Source organism: Microtus oregoni, unplaced genomic scaffold (genome assembly GCF_018167655.1).
Source record: "Microtus oregoni isolate MIOR12 unplaced genomic scaffold, Mior012 000005F_ref0000423, whole genome shotgun sequence".
NCBI classification, from domain to species: domain Eukaryota; kingdom Metazoa; phylum Chordata; class Mammalia; order Rodentia; family Cricetidae; genus Microtus; species Microtus oregoni.
Genome location: NW_024543064.1, coordinates 2,343,886 through 2,361,082, shown reverse-complemented (window position 1 = coordinate 2,361,082; position 17,197 = coordinate 2,343,886). Strand labels below are relative to the sequence as shown.

The 17,197-nt window shown below is 56.1% G+C and overlaps 1 protein-coding gene across 1 annotated transcript in view; it reads left to right on the top strand.

The window, feature by feature from the left end:
- Positions 1-17,197, top strand: part of LOC121448267 (multiple epidermal growth factor-like domains protein 6) — a 97,989-nt gene that overhangs the window by 59,461 nt on the left and 21,331 nt on the right. The window contains exons 4-8 of the mRNA XM_041652136.1: positions 13,827-13,952; positions 15,036-15,158; positions 16,001-16,123; positions 16,287-16,424; positions 17,039-17,158. Of these exons, the coding sequence (XP_041508070.1) occupies positions 13,827-13,952; positions 15,036-15,158; positions 16,001-16,123; positions 16,287-16,424; positions 17,039-17,158 (630 nt within the window). The remainder of the gene's footprint in view (positions 1-13,826; positions 13,953-15,035; positions 15,159-16,000; positions 16,124-16,286; positions 16,425-17,038; positions 17,159-17,197) is intronic.

Sequence of the window (17,197 nt, the reverse complement as noted above, 5' to 3'; positions counted from 1 at the left end):
AGCAGGTAGGTGATAGGGTAGGCTGGGCCCTGGATTCCAGACAGGACAGGACAGGTGGGACATTGTGGGCTTGCAAGGCTGCTGCTTCCAGAGTTCCCAGATTGTTGGGCAAGGCCACTGGCCAGCACGGGCTTTCTTTTCTCTGCCATATGTAGCCAGTAGGTCAGACTTTGGGTCAAAGACCTTTCCACCCCTATAGTCTGGTGGCCCAGGTAGCATTAACCCTCTTCCTTCCTGGAAGCTATGGCTAACGTAACCTGTGCTCACAGCCTATCTGGAATGCTCAGAGGGAGACATGGTCACTTCTAGGAGAGCAGATTATGCTGTTACGATGTTACAGCTGCCTTCCTTTGTGGTTGCTGTCAGCAGCTTCCTGGAAACAGGCACGGACAGGTGTCCTGTTCTCCAACCCTGGTTCAGGGACTCCGCCTAAATCTAGAGCATCTTCCCAACAGAGAGCACCTGGTCCAAGCACCCCATCTTGTCAAGTGTTCCACATCTTCATTCAGGCCCTGGGAAGAGGGAGGGGGTCCTGTGAGTGAGAGGGTATATCAGAAAAGGTGCGGGCTCAGGAGGGAATCTCCCACCCGAGCTGGAATCCCAGACCTGGCTCTCCGTGTGAGGTGGACTACAGAGCAGCTTGAACTCAGAAGGGGCAGCTTCTGCAGACCCACACCTCTGCATAGGGCTGTCCCTCTTAGCTTGTCTACTCTGTTCCCAGCACTGTCCTTGTGCTAAGGGATGTGGGGACTCTTTTCAGGTTCCTTTCATGGAGCCCAGTGAAGGGTGAAATAGATGGGGACACAGGACTTAGGGGGCGAAGAAGTGGTGGTAGCATCTCCATGCCTAGGATTCCAGCTTTGTACTGTGGCCTCACACTGCCCCGCCTCCCCTCGCTCCCCACCAAGCCTCCTCTGCAGGGCCTCCCAGCCTTGCCAGGGTGGTTTCTCTTCTGTGTTGGCCAGGACACGATGACTGTATGTCTGTGCATGTTTGTGTGCGCATCTCTGTCTGAAGTTGTGCATCTGTGTATGTCTTTTGTGTGTGTGCGCGTTTGCACAGTGGGCCGTGCGTACACATGTGTCTGTATGTGCCTGCGGTTTGTGTGGGTTTGTGTGTGAGTGTGTGCCAGCAGGAATGCAGGGGCCATGCTGTGGCGGGACCAGCCCGGCCCCTTGGGGGTGGGTGGGCGGGGCTTAGGAGTGGCGGCGGCTCCCTCTGGAGTCTGAGGATTTGGCCTTTACCTGCAAGGGGTGGAGAGAAAGTTGAGACCATAAAGGCAGAGGGGCGGGACATGCCAGACTCAGCGCTGCTCCCTGCCGGCAAGCTCACAGTGAGTGCCTTGGAGCTGGCTGTTTCCGACTGTCTGTGTCTGAGCTGGGTGTGCACTGGAGCCTGGAGCTGGATCCCTGATCTGTGAGCCCTGAACAAGATTCCTGAGCCCAGGCCGCCTACCATTCCACGGACCTGGCATGAAGGCATCCCGGGGCTGGGGAGGGCTGGCTGTGCTCTGGTGCCTTGGGCTCCTAGGCAGCCCGGTGGGCGTCACTGGCACTCACTACCGCTATCTGTGGAGGAACTGCTACCCTTGCCACCTGAGCCAGGCGGGCTACCCCGTGAGCACCGGTGACCAGAGGCCAGGTGGGCACCCCAGGAGCAGGGCTGGGTGGGATCAGGACGCCCCTCCCTAGCGTGCTTCCTTTGTTTCTTTCTCTCTTTTGTTTTTGTTTGATATGTATGGGCATTATGTCTGAATGTATGTATGTGAACTATGTGCATGCAGTGACCTCAGAGGCCAGAAGAGGGCATTGGATCTCCTGGAACTTGAGTTACAGATGTTGCAGGCTCCATGTGGGTTCTGGAATCAAATCCTCTGGATGAGCAGCAAGTGATCTTAACCACTGTGTTGTCAGCCCTCATTTCTCTTTTTCAAAGTTTATGCCAAGCTGTGAGCACAGGGGGAGTCAGCCTGGGAAGGGCCCAGCAGGTGCTTACTACTGCGGAGACTGTCCTGAGCAGTCAGACCTTCCAGTCCTGTGACAGCAGGGAGGTCACTTCCCTGGAGGAGGCGAATGCTCCTGGCTTTTTGAGCTAAGCTTCCTGCGTGCCCACTCCTCTGTATCAGCCACTCTGGAGTTAGTTGAGAAGGGAAAAGCTTAGGGACCTTTTGAGGTGGCCTGTGTGACTATGACAGGTGCTGTCATTTCAGCCCACAGGCCTCTCAGTCCCAGGCAGCGGGGTCACTTAGAGGCTCTGGGCTTGAGACTCTGGCAGCTGTGGGGATTAGGATCCTCTTAATCTTGCTCACCCTGGAAGCTGGGATTTGATGCTTCTGAGCCAGCCTCCCTCCACGTGGCTGTACACAGCCTGGAGCTGGGCACCCTCAGGAATGTAAATGACTTGAGGCTGTATTCAGCTCCCCAGTGACTCATCACTCACACCCCAGGGAGAGGCAAGGGCCTCTGGTGCTCCCTATCAATCCCTCCCAGACTGGAGATGTCCCTGGGGCGAGTCTCACTCTTCTGTGCCTGAAAGGCACCCGGGCTAGTTGGATGCTACCTGCCTATGCTGTGTCATTCTGTTCCGAGGGTCCTAACGCCCCCAGGCCAGGCCAGGCTGGAATGTCACTGCCTTGTAGGTGGCACTTGGGGCCTGTGTAGCATCAGGAGGGTCTCACTTGGGCACCACCAGGCTTTGGAGAACTTGGAGCCCAGTGCCTGCGCTGAGGCTTTTCCGGGGGCAGAGGGAGAAGAAAAGCCAGTGGATTCTGGTTTTCAGAGTGAGGACCTGGTGCCTGGCAGAGCGGCAAGGTCCCAGAGGTGTTTCCTGGAAGCCACAGTGAAGCTTGAGAAAACCCTGAAGTGCTTTCTACAGAGGCAACGTTTGGCGATTGGCTGGCCTTGACTGCTGTGTGTTGTTGGGCCAGGAACCGGTGGGGGTGGGTAAGGATTGGTGCCCCTCGTCCTTCTGATGGCATTCTTTGTGCCTCCCAGCAGCACCACCAGCCTCGGCTTAGCAGGTACTTACAGGCTTACCCAGCGCCCAAGGGAACTGGCCCAGGTTGGCACAGCGATGTTACCATGAGCTGCTGGTCCTGTCATGAGCGCCAAGTTCCCAGTCACTGGTCACAGCCGATGGGGGCAGAATGATTTAAAATGACGTTTCCAGTTCCCCCTGCTGGATGGCCCTTCCCTGGTACTCTTGGGGATTCAGTATGCAGTGGGTTTGCCTGTTACCAGACAGCCCCTTGAAGGAGCAGGTTCCATCTAACTCTCGAGTTGGGGTACATGCTCTGCTCTGATTTGTTATCACCAGGTCAGCAGGGAAGTATCTGTGCTACAGATGCACCCCAGCCATCCTGCTCTTTGCTTTGGGGGCTCGAATCTTCCGAACATCTCTGGATAGCCCCGCTGCAGGCTCAGTGTGACCACAGCTGTGCTGTCTCTATGTGGGAGGCGTAGCCCAGTTCTGGGACATGGGCCTGTGGGAGAAGAAATTCCCTGGAACCTAGCCTGTAAGCGTGCCTGGGCACAGATAGCACTTGTGAGCCTGGCGTGCAGACGACCCCAGCAGGTAGTGCTAGGTCAGGAGGCCAGGGTAGGAACTGTCAGCTCGTGGCCAGAGTCACACAACAGATGTCTGTATTCTGCATTCTTTCCCCTCATGGCCACTCTTGCAGATCAGTCTCTACTTGGTGCCCTAAAGCAGACACAGGCCGGGGAGGTGTCACCCAGTTGGGAGAGTGTTTGCCTGATATGCACAAAGCCATGGCTTCCCTTCCCAGCACTGCATTAAAAACTACATATAGAGGCATAATTGTCTGTAATCCCAGCGCTCAGCAGGCAGGGTATTAGAAATTCAGGACTATCCTTGGCTACTGTATGAGACCCTATCTCAAACAGTAGCAATAAAAGCAGACTAATTTCCTGATGGTGGAGATGGGAGGCCCCAGAAGGCTGGATCTGAGATGTAAGCGTACAGCTAACCTGGGAGAACCCATGTTTTCTGTCTCCCAGTGCACAGAGGCCTGGACTCACCCTTCCCCTGACCCTTCCCCCCTGACCCCCCCCCCCGCCATGCCCCTGCAAGGCTGTGGTGGCCTCGTGTTTGTCCAGATAATCCAAGAGCCATCCCAAGTCAAGGTCCTTCAAGCAGTCCTGTCCTCAGCTTTCATTTTCTGAGTCGTATCATGGGGATGAGGACGTGAACGTCTTAAGGGACACTACCTAGCCATGCTGACAGTGAGCACTGCTGAGCCCGAGGCTCCTCAGGTCATAGCCAAAGCTCTACTCCTAGGCTCAGCACCTCACAGGTCCTCCAAGCTGTTTGTGAACCGCTCTGTGTGGCCCACTTTTGGATGAGGCAAACAGGACTTAGGCCACAGGGTCCTGCCCTGCTTTCAGAATGTGGGTTATTTCTGTAAAAGGGGTTCGTCTTGGGTCAGAAGAGGCCTGGTTGTCGGGGCTGCAGGGCTGTGTTGAGGATAAACCCTTCAGCCTGGGATGGACCTGCCGTGTCCAGACGCTGGCTCTTGAGGGTGGCGGAGCTGAGGGGTGGTGGTGCCGAGGGCCATGGTGGAGCCGCAGAGCTCCAGCCCAGGCTCTGTTATAAACTCGCACAATAGGAGGCCCTCTGTCTCCAGGAAACCCCTTAAAGATAGGAAGGGTTGAAGCTGGAGTCATTACACCAATCCCTTCTAGAGGCACCTGGGACAGAGATAAAGCCCTATCCCTGACTGGCAGATGTCACAGGAGTGATCTGGGACCCTTGTAAGGAGCTGGTTGCACACAGAGGGAGGCTAGAGCGTCTGTCTGTGTCTCAAAGGACTGTGGAGAGGTGGCAGGTATGTGCGATCAGGGAGACCCATGTCCACACCAGTGTACGGAGAGTTAGCAGAGGAGTCCTGTTGAGCAACTGCTGTCTCGAGCCTGGAGGCCCTTCACAGCTTGAGAGTCTTTGTGGTCAGCAGGGCTCCCTCCCGGGCTTCCGAGGAGCATGCAGCCATGTGCAGACTGACCGCTCCTCTCTCGCTGACCTGGGAGGATTGAGAACCCCTTGCCAGGGTGCTGAGTGGCTCAGAATCCTTTAACTCTTACAGCCTGTTTGCCTTGCCCGCAGTGTTGGGGGTCAGGAGTGGTGCCCAGGAACACCCAGACTGTCCAGATAGGATTTCATAGACTAGCTGACTGTGAGGACCCCTGGCATGTACCTCAGTTAAGCTGTGTGTGCCTCTGTGACCTCCCAGCGATTTAAGCTCAGGAACTAACTCATCTCTGGATGCCGAGATAGATGTTGTCACCCCAACTTCTCTAGCAGGGTCCCTGAAACCCTCATCGTGCCCTGGCTCTTCTGTCTTTAGGGCCTTGGTCAGCGCCGTCAGGCCTTTGTTTCCGAGCCGAGGGCTCACGTGACAGTGGCTTTGTGGAAGAGAAGCAGGGGCTCGTGGCCTTGTTTCCTGCCTCTTGAGACAGGCAACACAGAGCAGGACACCCTCTGCCTTCAGTTGGCTCTTCACCACATCCCCCTTGTTGTCCAGAGCTACCTGGTGGCACTTACCATACAGATTCTAGAAGGGGCATCACGGAATGAGGACCACACTCCCAGCAGACAGGTCTTAGGAAGCACTGAGAAACAGAAAGGGGGCTGCTGTGTAAACAGAGAGAGGGATACCACTGTCCATCCCTCACCCTGCAGCCCTCCTCAGGAGCCCGCATTCTCTCCTTCTGGACCCCTGGGCTGGTCCTACCCTTGGGGTTGTGTACAGCAGATATGAAAAAGACAGTGGCCCTCGCTGAGGTTTCCTTTGGTAGCTCTTCCCCCCAGGGCATGCCAGCCATGGTGGATGGGCACCGCCTCTGTCTGGGGCTGTGAGGATCTGGGGTTCATGCTTCATCTGTTCAGCGCAATGGGCCTGGCCTGGTGTGTGCCTAGCTGGTAATTCCACTCTCTCTCCCTAGATGTGGATGAATGTCGTGCACACAACGGCGGCTGCCAGCATAGGTGTGTGAATACTCCTGGCTCTTACCTCTGTGAGTGCAAGCCTGGTTTCCGGCTCCACACAGATGGCAGGACCTGCCTAGGTAAGTGTCACCTGCCTGGGGCTCTGAGCCTCTGCTGAGCTTCATTCTTCAGAAAGGCCTCAGGTCTGGGAAGGAGGGGCCAAGGGAGGCCTGAGTGGGCTGGCGTTAGACTATGCACTCAGTAGTTCCTTCCTGTGGAGCATGTCTGGGAGTCCTGAGCACACCCTGCAGGAGGGTAATGCTCCCCCAGCTCCCTGTGTCCCCAGCCTGTGTCTGCTCTGTGGCTATGCTAAGTCTTGCTGAGATTGAGACCATCTGCAGGGGTTGATCAATCAACAGGGACCCAGGCCTGGCTAAGCTGCCACCAAGACAAGGGGCAGGGGTCTCCTGGGGTTGCGTCTGCGTGGTAGGGAGGCAGGCTGAGCCTTGGCCCTGACAACAGAAAGCATTTTTTGGTCTACAGAACAGGGCTTCTTTGGAAGCCTGAGCTGCCACAGCGGTGAGGGGCAACCAGAAAGCGGGCTCCTGGCCCCCGGCTATCTGTAGGATTTCTGCTGTGAGGGAAGGGTTTACTGGCCTCCTGAGAACACAGGGCCTCTGGCAGCTTAGAGCTAAAGAGACATCCAGAACCAGGCAGAGGAAGCTGTAAGAACAGCTCGCAGTTGTCTACTTCATAGTGCGCCCTGGCTACTCAGTCCACCCCTCCCTCTGTTTCTATGGTGTTCTTGGGGGAAGGCACCCCTACTTTCTACTTTGGAGATCCAGACAGCTTAGGCCAGTTCTGAGCGGCTTGGTCTTGGCTGCTATAGGGATGGCAATGTGCCAGCCCTGGGGGGTTGCACCCCATACACACATGTCCCAGCCTCCGTCCGCTGCTCCGCTGCAGGAGCCAGGCAGCTGCCCGAGTGAGAAGTAGAAGCAGATGCAGGAATGCTGCCATGTGTTTCAGGGTAGCTGTGATAGTGGAGCCTGCTGCTGGCCCTTCTGGGAGCCTGTGGCACCCTTGTCAGGCACGATGCTCCTTAAAGAAGGGTGACTCCTGCTGCCGGCTACAGGACAAGGACACTCATTCCCCCTGTGTCTTCTCACTGTCTCCATTGACAGTCGCCTTCACTGAGATGCCCTGTGGGGACAGAGGACCAGATCAGGACAGGACGGGATACATCACTAACAGTCAGAGAGCAGAGATGCCTCTTAGACCCAGAGTGACCGGGTGGTGGTACTGCCCAGAGGAAGGAGCCTTGAGCTGCTGGCTTCAGGAAGTCCAGGAGGGATAGCCCTTTGCCCTGCCCTGGTCCTGGGTCCACACCACCCATTGCTATGCTGGAGACAGACATGCTAGATTCTATGCCCGTGGGGCCTCAGAAGGAGGGGCTCATGGCATATGCATTGTGGACGGTCTGCATTGTCCCTGGGGCTCCCCGCTCACCCCATAACGATGTGTGGGTGGTTTCTCAGGTCTTCTGACCCTTCCCGCCTGACATTTGGTTTGCGGGACATGGGTCGGGTGTGGAGCAGTGGCCTCAGATGGCCTCTCACCCTCTCTTTCCTCTCTCTCTCTCTCTCTCTCTCTCTCTCTCTCTCTCTCTCTCGTTTTACTATAACTTTCAACAAGGGTTTTACACTGAGGCTTCCTGAGATCACAGCCTCCTGCTGTGCTGTGTCTGGGGACAGTAGAATAATGGCCTGTATCTCTGTTAAGGGACACTACTACAAACTCTTCACACTAGCTCCTCCAGGCGTGGTGGCTTCCCTTCTCTGATGAACTCTGTCTTAGGGACATGACACCCTGATCTCCCTCTAAGTGTCTGATGGCGTTCTGGGGGCCCCTGAGCATTATCTCCATTCCCACACTATACCTGTGACACATTTTCCGGCACCCCCTGAAGATGTGGTCCCTACTCATCCTCCATCCTCAGTGGTCTCTGTGTTCCACCCATCTGGCTGTGGGTGCTGGATTTTTCTTCTGTGTCTAGATCTCCTAGGGAACTTCTATGATGAGCCTGGGTTTGTCAGGCTGGGTCCACCAGATGCTGCCTTCCCTGTGGGGGCCTGAGAAGGCTCCAGAGTAATTGTAGGACTTCCTGTGAGCTCCCTTCAGGAGTTCCCGGGTGCTATACCCATACCCTATGCCATGCCTCTTCCCGTTGCTGAGGGAACCGCCTTGGCTGATTGACCCGAGATGCTGGCCCAAGATGGAGGTAACTGGTTGTGGCTGGGAAGGTTGCCTGAGGGAGTCAGGGTGGTGGTATTTGTCCTGGACCCTGTGGAGGACCCAACACAGGCCACATACTCACCTGCAAGGCCAGGCAGACCAGGATAAGGAATGTCTAAGTTCTGGCACTGACATTTTCTCCCTCTCTTTCTCTCCTCCCCCTCACCCCCGAGGTCTCATGTAGTTGAGGCTGGCTTGAACTGTGTAGCCGGAGCTGGCCTTGAACTTCTGTTCCTCCAGCCTCCACCTCCCTAGTGCCACCATATGGTGCTCCAAATGGTCTAAGCATAGTAATAAAACACAGAAAGATTTCTGTCTCCATTTTCTTTTTTTATTTTTATTTTATTGTGTATGAGTATTTGTTTGAATATATATATATATATATATATATATATATATATATATACATACACATATATATATGCATGTGCCTGGTACCTGTCAAGGCCAGAAGAGGGGGTTGGATCCCCTGGGCCTGAAGTTATGAGATGGTCATGTGCTGCCATGTGGATGCTGGGAACCAAATCCAGGTCCTCTGCAAGAGCAGCCGGTACTTTTAACCACTGAGCCTCCCCCTGCTCTTAAAAAACGAGTAATTTAAGGACTTTGCCATCAGCCCACTATAGTAAGGACATTGTCCCCTGTCCTGGCTGTCACTCCAACAGGAACAAAAGGGCCCCACCTATGGCTTGGGGTGCACTCTCCTGGGGTGCTCGTTTATGGGGTGGGGATGGGGTGTCTGGGGGAGACAGCCAGGCCCAAGGCTATTCTAGCTTTCTGTGCTTGGGTCAGAGCCAGTTCCTCCTTTCCCCAGCCGTGGAAAGTAGGGCCTGCCTGGGGTAGTGGTTTGGCTGAGGGTCCAGGAGTGTCATTCCTACTTTTCCGTGACATTTTGCAGAGCTGCGGAATGGAATAGCCCCAGGCTGTCATAACACCACAAGGGGAGCCCTCCTCCTCCCTGTGGCTTTGGTGCTCTGAGTAGCATATTCCTGTCCAGTGGCTTTTAGTGTGACCTGGACACCGACCTTGTATATGACTGTTTCCTGGTGTCTTCTGGGTTGAAGGTCAAATGGGGTCAGTTTGAGGGGGGTCGTGGTTGTTTACTGGGTTAGTCCCGTGGCACAGGTGATCTTACTTCTCTTCATCTCATACCTGTGGGCTCAGGATAGACACCCTTGGGGAGGGTCCTGCTGCCAACACACACACCTGTGGTGACCCCACCGCCAGAGTCACACGGGTGCTATGTGTGCAAGACTGGAGGAAGGCTGCCTAGCCCTGCCCTTGGCCTGTCCCTGTCTGTGTGTATCTGGCCTCGGCAGAGCATGCTCTTCCCAGGCATCGGGACAGTAAAGGGCTTTACAAGCCCCCATCTGCCCCCAAGGCTCCTTCCTGACGAGAAGCCTTAAGGAAGGCTATTAGGAAAAGGAGGCTGCTGCTGGCAGCAACCTGGTTCTGGGGCCAAAACCACAGGCAGCTCAAGTGTGCAGACTGCCAGGCTCTCCTGCAAAACTCATCCCCGTGGAGCCGCAGATGCAGCTCTGCCCATGTTTCCCAACCCTTCCCAAACCTGGCAGGGGTTACAGTTGCACAAGGGGTCAGCTTCCCAGCCTTGAGAAGCCCGAGGAAGCCTGGCCTGAGTAGAGACAGAGGGGAGAGGTGGGACGAGAGCGGCTGCTGTGGTCCCTTCCCGTCTCACGGTCCCGTCCTGGATTCCTTACAGGGCGGGACTGCTTCCACTCGCCTTGGGGGAGCAGGCTGAGATGGAACAGGGATACCAAGGTTCAGTGACCCATGCTGGTATCTCATCCCAGTCCTGAACCGCCAGGGAAGAGGGCACAAACCCTGAGCTGGGTACAGAACCCAGCGGGGACGGTTAGGCTGTCACACTGGGCATGCAGGGAGATGGCATGCCACAGGGGACAGAGCTGGTGAATGAAGGCGTGCTGGCTTGAAATGGGGAGAGGAGTGATGGGAGGGGCCTTGGGTCAGCTGTGGTGTCACCAAGGCCCATGCTGGTTTTGTGATGGAGAAGTCCTGCTTACAGGACATACCTGCCTTCTAAGTAACCCACCAGACTCTTGAGCAAATGCTCCCGAGGACGGAAGCTGGGCAGTTCTTGTGGCACTGTTGAGGACACAGCTGGGAGCTAAGGCTTGGCAGTAGAAAACTGCCCAGCATTGTGGGTGTGGTGTGAGCAAGATGTGAGCTGGGGGCCTAGAGGTTGCCTTATGTACATATGTATGTATGTATATATGTATATGAATCCCCTCTGTGCTGTTGTCTGCCCCTGCCTTGTCAAAGAGCTTCCTAGGACAGACCTCTCTGGCCACTGACCATACACGGTGGGAGCTCTCAGCACCCAGAAGCCACACCAGTTTAAGGACAATGACAATCACCTTGTGACACCACCCTCCAGCTGACCTCAAACCACCAGGCTGGAACGAGGGCTGCATTAAAGCAGCCGGTGGGCACGAGTTGGCTGATTGGTTCTTGGATGGTCTGTAGTGGCGAGATTATGGGCTGGAGGCTGGAGTCTAGAGCCACCCCAGGACTGTGCCCGTCTCGTCCCTCTACCCCACGTGCTGCCCACTGCGTGGCACTCATGCTCCTGATGCGAGGCTCCGAGGCGGTGGCTCAAGACCCGAGTTTGTTCTGTAGTGCAGGTGCTGGCTCCTAAGACTGGGCTGGCGCCCTTTGTTGGGGTGTCATACATCCAAGAATGTTGCACATGTTCACACAAAGTCTTGTAGGAAATGTATTTTTTTTTTTTTTTTTTTAATGAGGTCCAGGTTCTTCCTCTGCAAAACCCATTCCTTCCTCCAGGCATGGCACCTCACTATCCCACCCTGGGCAGTGCGACTCCTGCTGGTTGTGAGTGGAGTTAGAGTTACAGCCCAGCTCTGTCGGAATTCAACAGGGTTTTATTTTTCATGTAGTCGCAGGTCCAGGAGCAAGGTGCCAGCCTTTCTGGTCCCGGATGAGACCAGAGCCCCGTCTGTGTGGCCACTTCTGACCTTAAGGCATAAAGAACGAACATTGTCATATCGGAGGGCTTCGACCTGTGTGTTGTGGGAGGGGTGCAGGGACACACACACAGACGTTAAGCCTCTGATATAGAGCGTCACCCAGCTACAGTCACTGTGTCTGATCTGGAAGTGGGCAGGGACCTAAGGGAGACCTTGGGAATTGTAGGATGGTCCTGCATGATTGTACGCAGATCACAGAGCCCTGCTGAGTGTGGGGTGAAGGGGAAAATGGTACCCCATAGGTACAAATGTCTGTTGTGGAGACAGACCTATCCAGCCCTGCTGCCGGGGCTGGCCTGGTGTTCCCACTCCTTCAGTTCTATGATTTCAAGTGTGTCACCCCCTCCCTCCCCTGCTGAGGCTCTTCCTGATGAGTATGTACTGCCTGCAGGGAGGCCGGTCCCTGACCTCTGCTCCAAAGGTCACTCAGCTTTGTTTATGTCTGACCTTGGGTCTGATTTCTAGAACCATAACCAGATGTGAGCCTCTGGCCTTGGCGCTGGGCAGAGGTCCCCAGAGTGAATGCCCTACAGCTGGACCTCAGTAACTCGAGGGGCCTGGAGAAGTCCACCAGCCCCGCGTCCCAGACACACAGACCCTGGCCATTCCCAGAGCTGTGCAGCCCCGGCACCGAGAAAAGAAAATCTGTCTGGTTTAACTTTCTGGGAACCCACAGAGTGTGCTGGGTGATGCTGGCCTGGTTCCCTGCTGTGCACAGCTTGGGAGCATCTGTGAAGTCACAGTTCTGTGGAGCAAAGGGCAGGGATGGTTCTGAGGGTGTGAAGAGGTCCTGGAATTCCAGGTCTGAAATGCCAGTCCACAGTGGGTTCATCCATGGGGCCATCTCAGCTGCTTTGCCGGTGACCAGATTGGAGGCGAAACACCTCTTTCTCCTGGTTGATGGTGCTTCCTACGGGGATACTGAGACGTGGTGCCCCTCTGTGCCTGCCGGCCCTGCCAGAACAAGCTTCTGGTTCCGATTACGTGTCCCGAGGAGCGATGCAGTTGGTGTGGTGAGAACAGGGTAAACAGAGCCCCTAGGAATGCGGGGCCAGCTGAGGCCATGTGCACGGGCGCCTGGGCGCCTCTGGAGGCAGGGCTGGTGGCTGGACAGCTGACTCAGGTGAGGCCAGCCAGGCCTGGGGTCAGCATGGCTTCCATCCAGCGTAGGGGTCAGAGCAGAGTTGGGGAAGGCCTCCGGTTGGCAGGCTCACCTCCATTCTGTAGGAAATTTCTGTAGCTTCTCCCTTGATGCATATGTCTGGGGGCCCTGGGTGGCCAGGAGATTGGTCACTGCCTCTCTATGGCTGGCTTTGCCCCAGAGAAGGGGCATCCACATGTTCTTCTGACTGTGCTTCACGTGAGGAGAGACCGGTTTAATGAGCAAGCTTGCTTTGAAGAAAGTCCAGCCTTCTCAGAGCCCTGAGGCAGCTCACGAGGCCCATGCCACTGCCAGCACCCGGGGCTTGCGGTGCCATCCTCAGTGGTGCCAAGCCCCCATTTCTCGGCAGTAATGAACCATTTCTCCAAACTGGGCCGTGAACAGTACTGATTAATGTTGACGGTGTCCCCACATCCCAGGCAGCATCTTAGGGTACAGCCTAGCCCCCAAAGTGCTTTAGTAATGAGTCTTAAGGTTTGCTGACACAGCTCCGAGCACAGGCTTGCAGGCAGACAGTCTTACCTCCCCGGCCAGGGGCAGCATTCTTGCGGCTTCCCTCCAGAGCTCAGGGCTAACTTCCTTTAACCACAATGCCATTGCCAGGGACTCAATTGTAACCAAACCCATGCCAGGAGCTGGCTGCTATTGCTGTTGGAAGCTCAGTGTCCATCCCACGTGCCTTGCCATCTCCACAGGCCAGCTGAGGGTACGACGGAGCTCATCCACAGAGTGCACAGCACCCACCAGACCAGCCATTATCCCTTTTCCATGCCCTGCCGCAGTCCAACCAGAGAGGACAGGGTGCTGCCCTCTGGGACACAGTCTCCCTGAGGACCTATGGCTGCTGGGAAGAGTGGACACTCTGATAGGGTGTGAGGTGTGGTCTGGCCTGGGGTAGAAGGAATTTGCTCAGATTTCCTTCAGGTGCCGGTGGCCAGGCCTGTGGTCTAAGGCGGCCATTCGTAGAGGCTCCATACCTGACCTTCTGCCTTGGCCTGAGGTCCACGGTGGTGCAGTGGATCTTGCTGTGACTCCTAGCTTGTTGCCAGGCAATGAGCCAGCTGCTTCTCAACAGCCTCCTAGTGTTGCTTCTCTTGTGTTGGCGCGGGGAGGGGGGGGGGAGGAGGCCGGCGGGGGGGAGCAGGGATGCGAGGCTTCTGTCAAGGCGGACTGATCTACCTTGTATCCACCTCCTGGGTGGGCTGGGCTTGAAGGATTCAGAGAGATGTCCATTGTACTGTGGACCCTGTAGGTGACTGAGAAGAAAGTAGAGTCAGGCTGGAAACCGAGAACAAGGGAGAGAGGGTAGTGAGCGCTCCTTTGGGAAGCCATCCTAATCAGATCGCTCACGCGAGAAGAAGGATCTGCCTTCTTGGCCTGATCGAAGCTCTTTGTGTCCCCAGCCATCAGCTCTTGCACTCTGGGAAACGGTGGCTGCCAGCATCAGTGTGTCCAGCTCACAGTGACGCAGCACCGCTGCCAGTGCCGGCCCCAGTACCAGCTGCAGGGGGATGGCCGGCACTGTGTCCGTAAGTATGGCGGAGCTGGGGAGTGAGGGGTCCGGGGTCCAGGAATGAGCCTGATGTGTGATAACCGGGTGGTGGGAGGGAGGGAGGGAGGGAGGGAGGGAGGGAGGGAGGGAGGCCCGGGCTGCTGTGGGCCTGAGGCGCAGGGATGTGAGCACTATTGGGTGGTATGTCCTCAGAGCAGGAGGTTCAGGGTGGAGACAGTACCCCTCTTCCTAGATGGCCATCTGGGGTCTGGGCAGAGGAGGCAGCCAGGTCAGTGTGGAGGACTTTGGGCTGCATGCATAGGAGAAAGAGACTTTGCTAACGGAGTATGTGGGGCAGGGTCAGAGCCCCTCCCCCAGACGTGGAAATGGGACAGAGCAGGTGCAGGGACTCCCCAGAAGAGTGGGAAGTGAGTGTAGATGTGAGGCCAACCATGCGGGTGGAAAGGCGTGGGATTTCAGGGCTGGGGGGGATACAGGGCTGAACAGGTTACAGAGCTAGGGGTGTTTATGGAGCTTGGAGGTCATAGAGCTGAGGGGTCATAGGGCTGGAAAGGTCATGGGATAGAGGGGCTCACAGAGTGGGAGTTGTGGGGCTGAGGGAATCACAGGGTTGAAGAAGAGCACAAGGCCCTGGAGGATGTTAGGGTTGGATGATCACGTGGTGTCCTTAGATCAGAGGACTGGGGAGAAGGATTTGGGGCTCCTAACCCTGGTGTTAGTTCCAATACCTTATCCCAAAGCAAGAACTCTGGGAGGAGCAGACAAGGCTAATGGCCAGAGCTGATCTGGGCTGGCCACCTCCTTGCTGGAAGGTTCTCTTCTAGCCAGGCCTTGCTTTCTGCCATTGGACACATTCTTTGAGAACCATGACACTCGCAAGTCATGGGTACTGGTCGGGTATTGACCCTAATAGAGCCTTAGGATTCTGGCCTTGACTATGAGGTCTTCTTGGGGGAACCCAGAGCTACCCACAACTGGGGGGGCCATGGCAGAGGCTGGAGCAGAGAGGGATTCCTGCGCTGAGGAGGAATCCTGCATCTGTCAGAGTTCGCACCCCATCTCTTCTCTTTGCCTGCATCCCTCTGGCTCTGCTATGCAGGGAGAAACCCATGTGAGGATGGCAATGGTGGCTGTATGCACGTATGCCAGGCACTCCGGGGCCTTGCCCACTGTGGCTGTCACACAGGTTACCAGCTTGCTGCAGACCGCAAGGCCTGTGAAGGTAGGATGCTTTACCAATCCCCAACATCCCTGAGACGCCCTGCTGGATGGGTCTTTGGGTGACCTAGGGTGATAATCGTCTCTCCCTGATTGGGGTGGGGGGAACGGGATGACCCAAAGAGCTGTCTACAACCCAGCCATGTTTCTGCAGGACAAGTTTCTGTCTTCAACATACTTCCTGTAGTGATCAACTAGCACCCGATCCTTAGGACCCAGGAGAGCAAGCAAGGGGAAGGAAAGGGATCCCTGATAAACCCAGGAAGTGTCCCAGTGAATCAGTGCTGGGCTTTCTCAGGGCAAGTGGTGGTAAATGCATTGACGGTAGCGCTACAGTTGAGAACTAGTTTCCAGAGCCCCTCCCTTCATCCTGCTGGGCGCTGTCATACAGCGAGGCCACGTTTGTGTTCCACTACATCCCTAGCAGTGTGTTGTCCTGACGTCTCTGTAGATAGGTAGGTCTGGGATGGGCAGCCTCTGCCCAGCGACTTCAGGGTGAGTGTGGTGCTCCTAGGGCCATCAAGGAGGCAGTGGTTAGCCTTCTGAGATATCATGTCTGATGGCCAGGTACCCACAGGACAGGGGAAGTCGATAACTACAAACCGACATGCACTACGAAGTCATGACTTGTGCAACAGAAAAGACCCCCTCTGGGCTCAACATGAGACCCAATCTGTCTCCTTCCCCAGGGATCTGTCAGGGTGTGCGTGGCAGGTATGGGCAGCAGGACCTCCGCTAAACTGTCTAAGCCAGGAAGCTGTTAATGAGCCCAGGGATATGGGGCCAAGACCACTTTCCCCGCTGTTGGGAGCCTCTCCCTGCCCTTTCTCTGTCTCTCCCTTTCAGACGTAGATGAATGTGCCACGGGGCTGGCCCAGTGTGCTCACGGCTGCCTCAACACCCAGGGATCCTTCAAGTGTGTGTGCCACGCAGGCTACGAGCTGGGTGCCGACGGCCGGCAGTGCTACCGTGAGTAGGCAGTGAGCGGTGGACTGGGGTGCTCAGGATACTAATGTGGCTCCCCAAGACCCTAAAGTCAGTTTCTGTGGGCAGCTCTGGGTGTGGGTCCCCAGGGGCTGCCTAGGGAGTGCTGGACCTTGTCCCACATCCCAGCTGTCTGATGTCACCACAGGGATCGAGATGGAGATTGTGAACAGCTGCGAGGCTGGCAATGGTGGCTGCTCACATGGCTGCAGTCACACTAGCACGGGACCCCTGTGCACCTGCCCTCATGGTTACGAGTTGGATGAAGACCAGAAGACCTGCATTGGTGCGAGCCAGTTCCTCCCAGGGTGCCCAGCCCTTCCAGCCCCAGGACTCTCTGCTACACCCAGTCCTGGGCTTGTTTGGGGCCATGACTTGGAATTTTCTTCTCTCTCTGCTGCTCTGACTGCCTGGGCTCAGCAGGAGCCGCAGGAGATCTGATGAGAGTCAGCAGCTCAGCTCAAAGGCTTCTGAGTGCTCGCATTGGCCTGCTGGGCTCTGCCTGCCTGCACCCTTAAGGCCATTGACTGTGCATGTGCCTGCTGTGTGTGTGTGTGTGTGTGTGTGTGTGTGTGTGTGTGTGTGTGAGAGAGAGAGAGAGAGAGAGAGAGAGAGAGAGAGATCATGTCCACGTAACTTTGTGTGTGTGGTTGTAGGTGTACATATCTGCATATGAGTTTGGGCAGGAATGAGTAACTGCAGATGTGTGTGATTCCTTCCAGGTGTGTGTGGCTCTATGTATGCATGATTACATGCAGTATGCAAGTGGTTGTGGACAGGTTCACAAGTGGTCACGTAAGGTGGTGGTATATCAGCATGTTTGCGGGATGTGCTTGGGTTGTTGCCGTGGGATCGTGTGTGTATCCACGGTGCCAGCAGGCTCCTGTGTGTACCCCGCAGACATCGACGACTGTGCCAACTCCCCATGCTGCCAGCAGGTGTGTGCCAACACCCCTGGTGGGTACGAGTGCAACTGCTACGCTGGCTACCGGCTCAGTCCTGACGGCTGTGCGTGTGAGGGTGAGCACACGCTGCCCGGGAGCAGCTGGGTGATTGGGG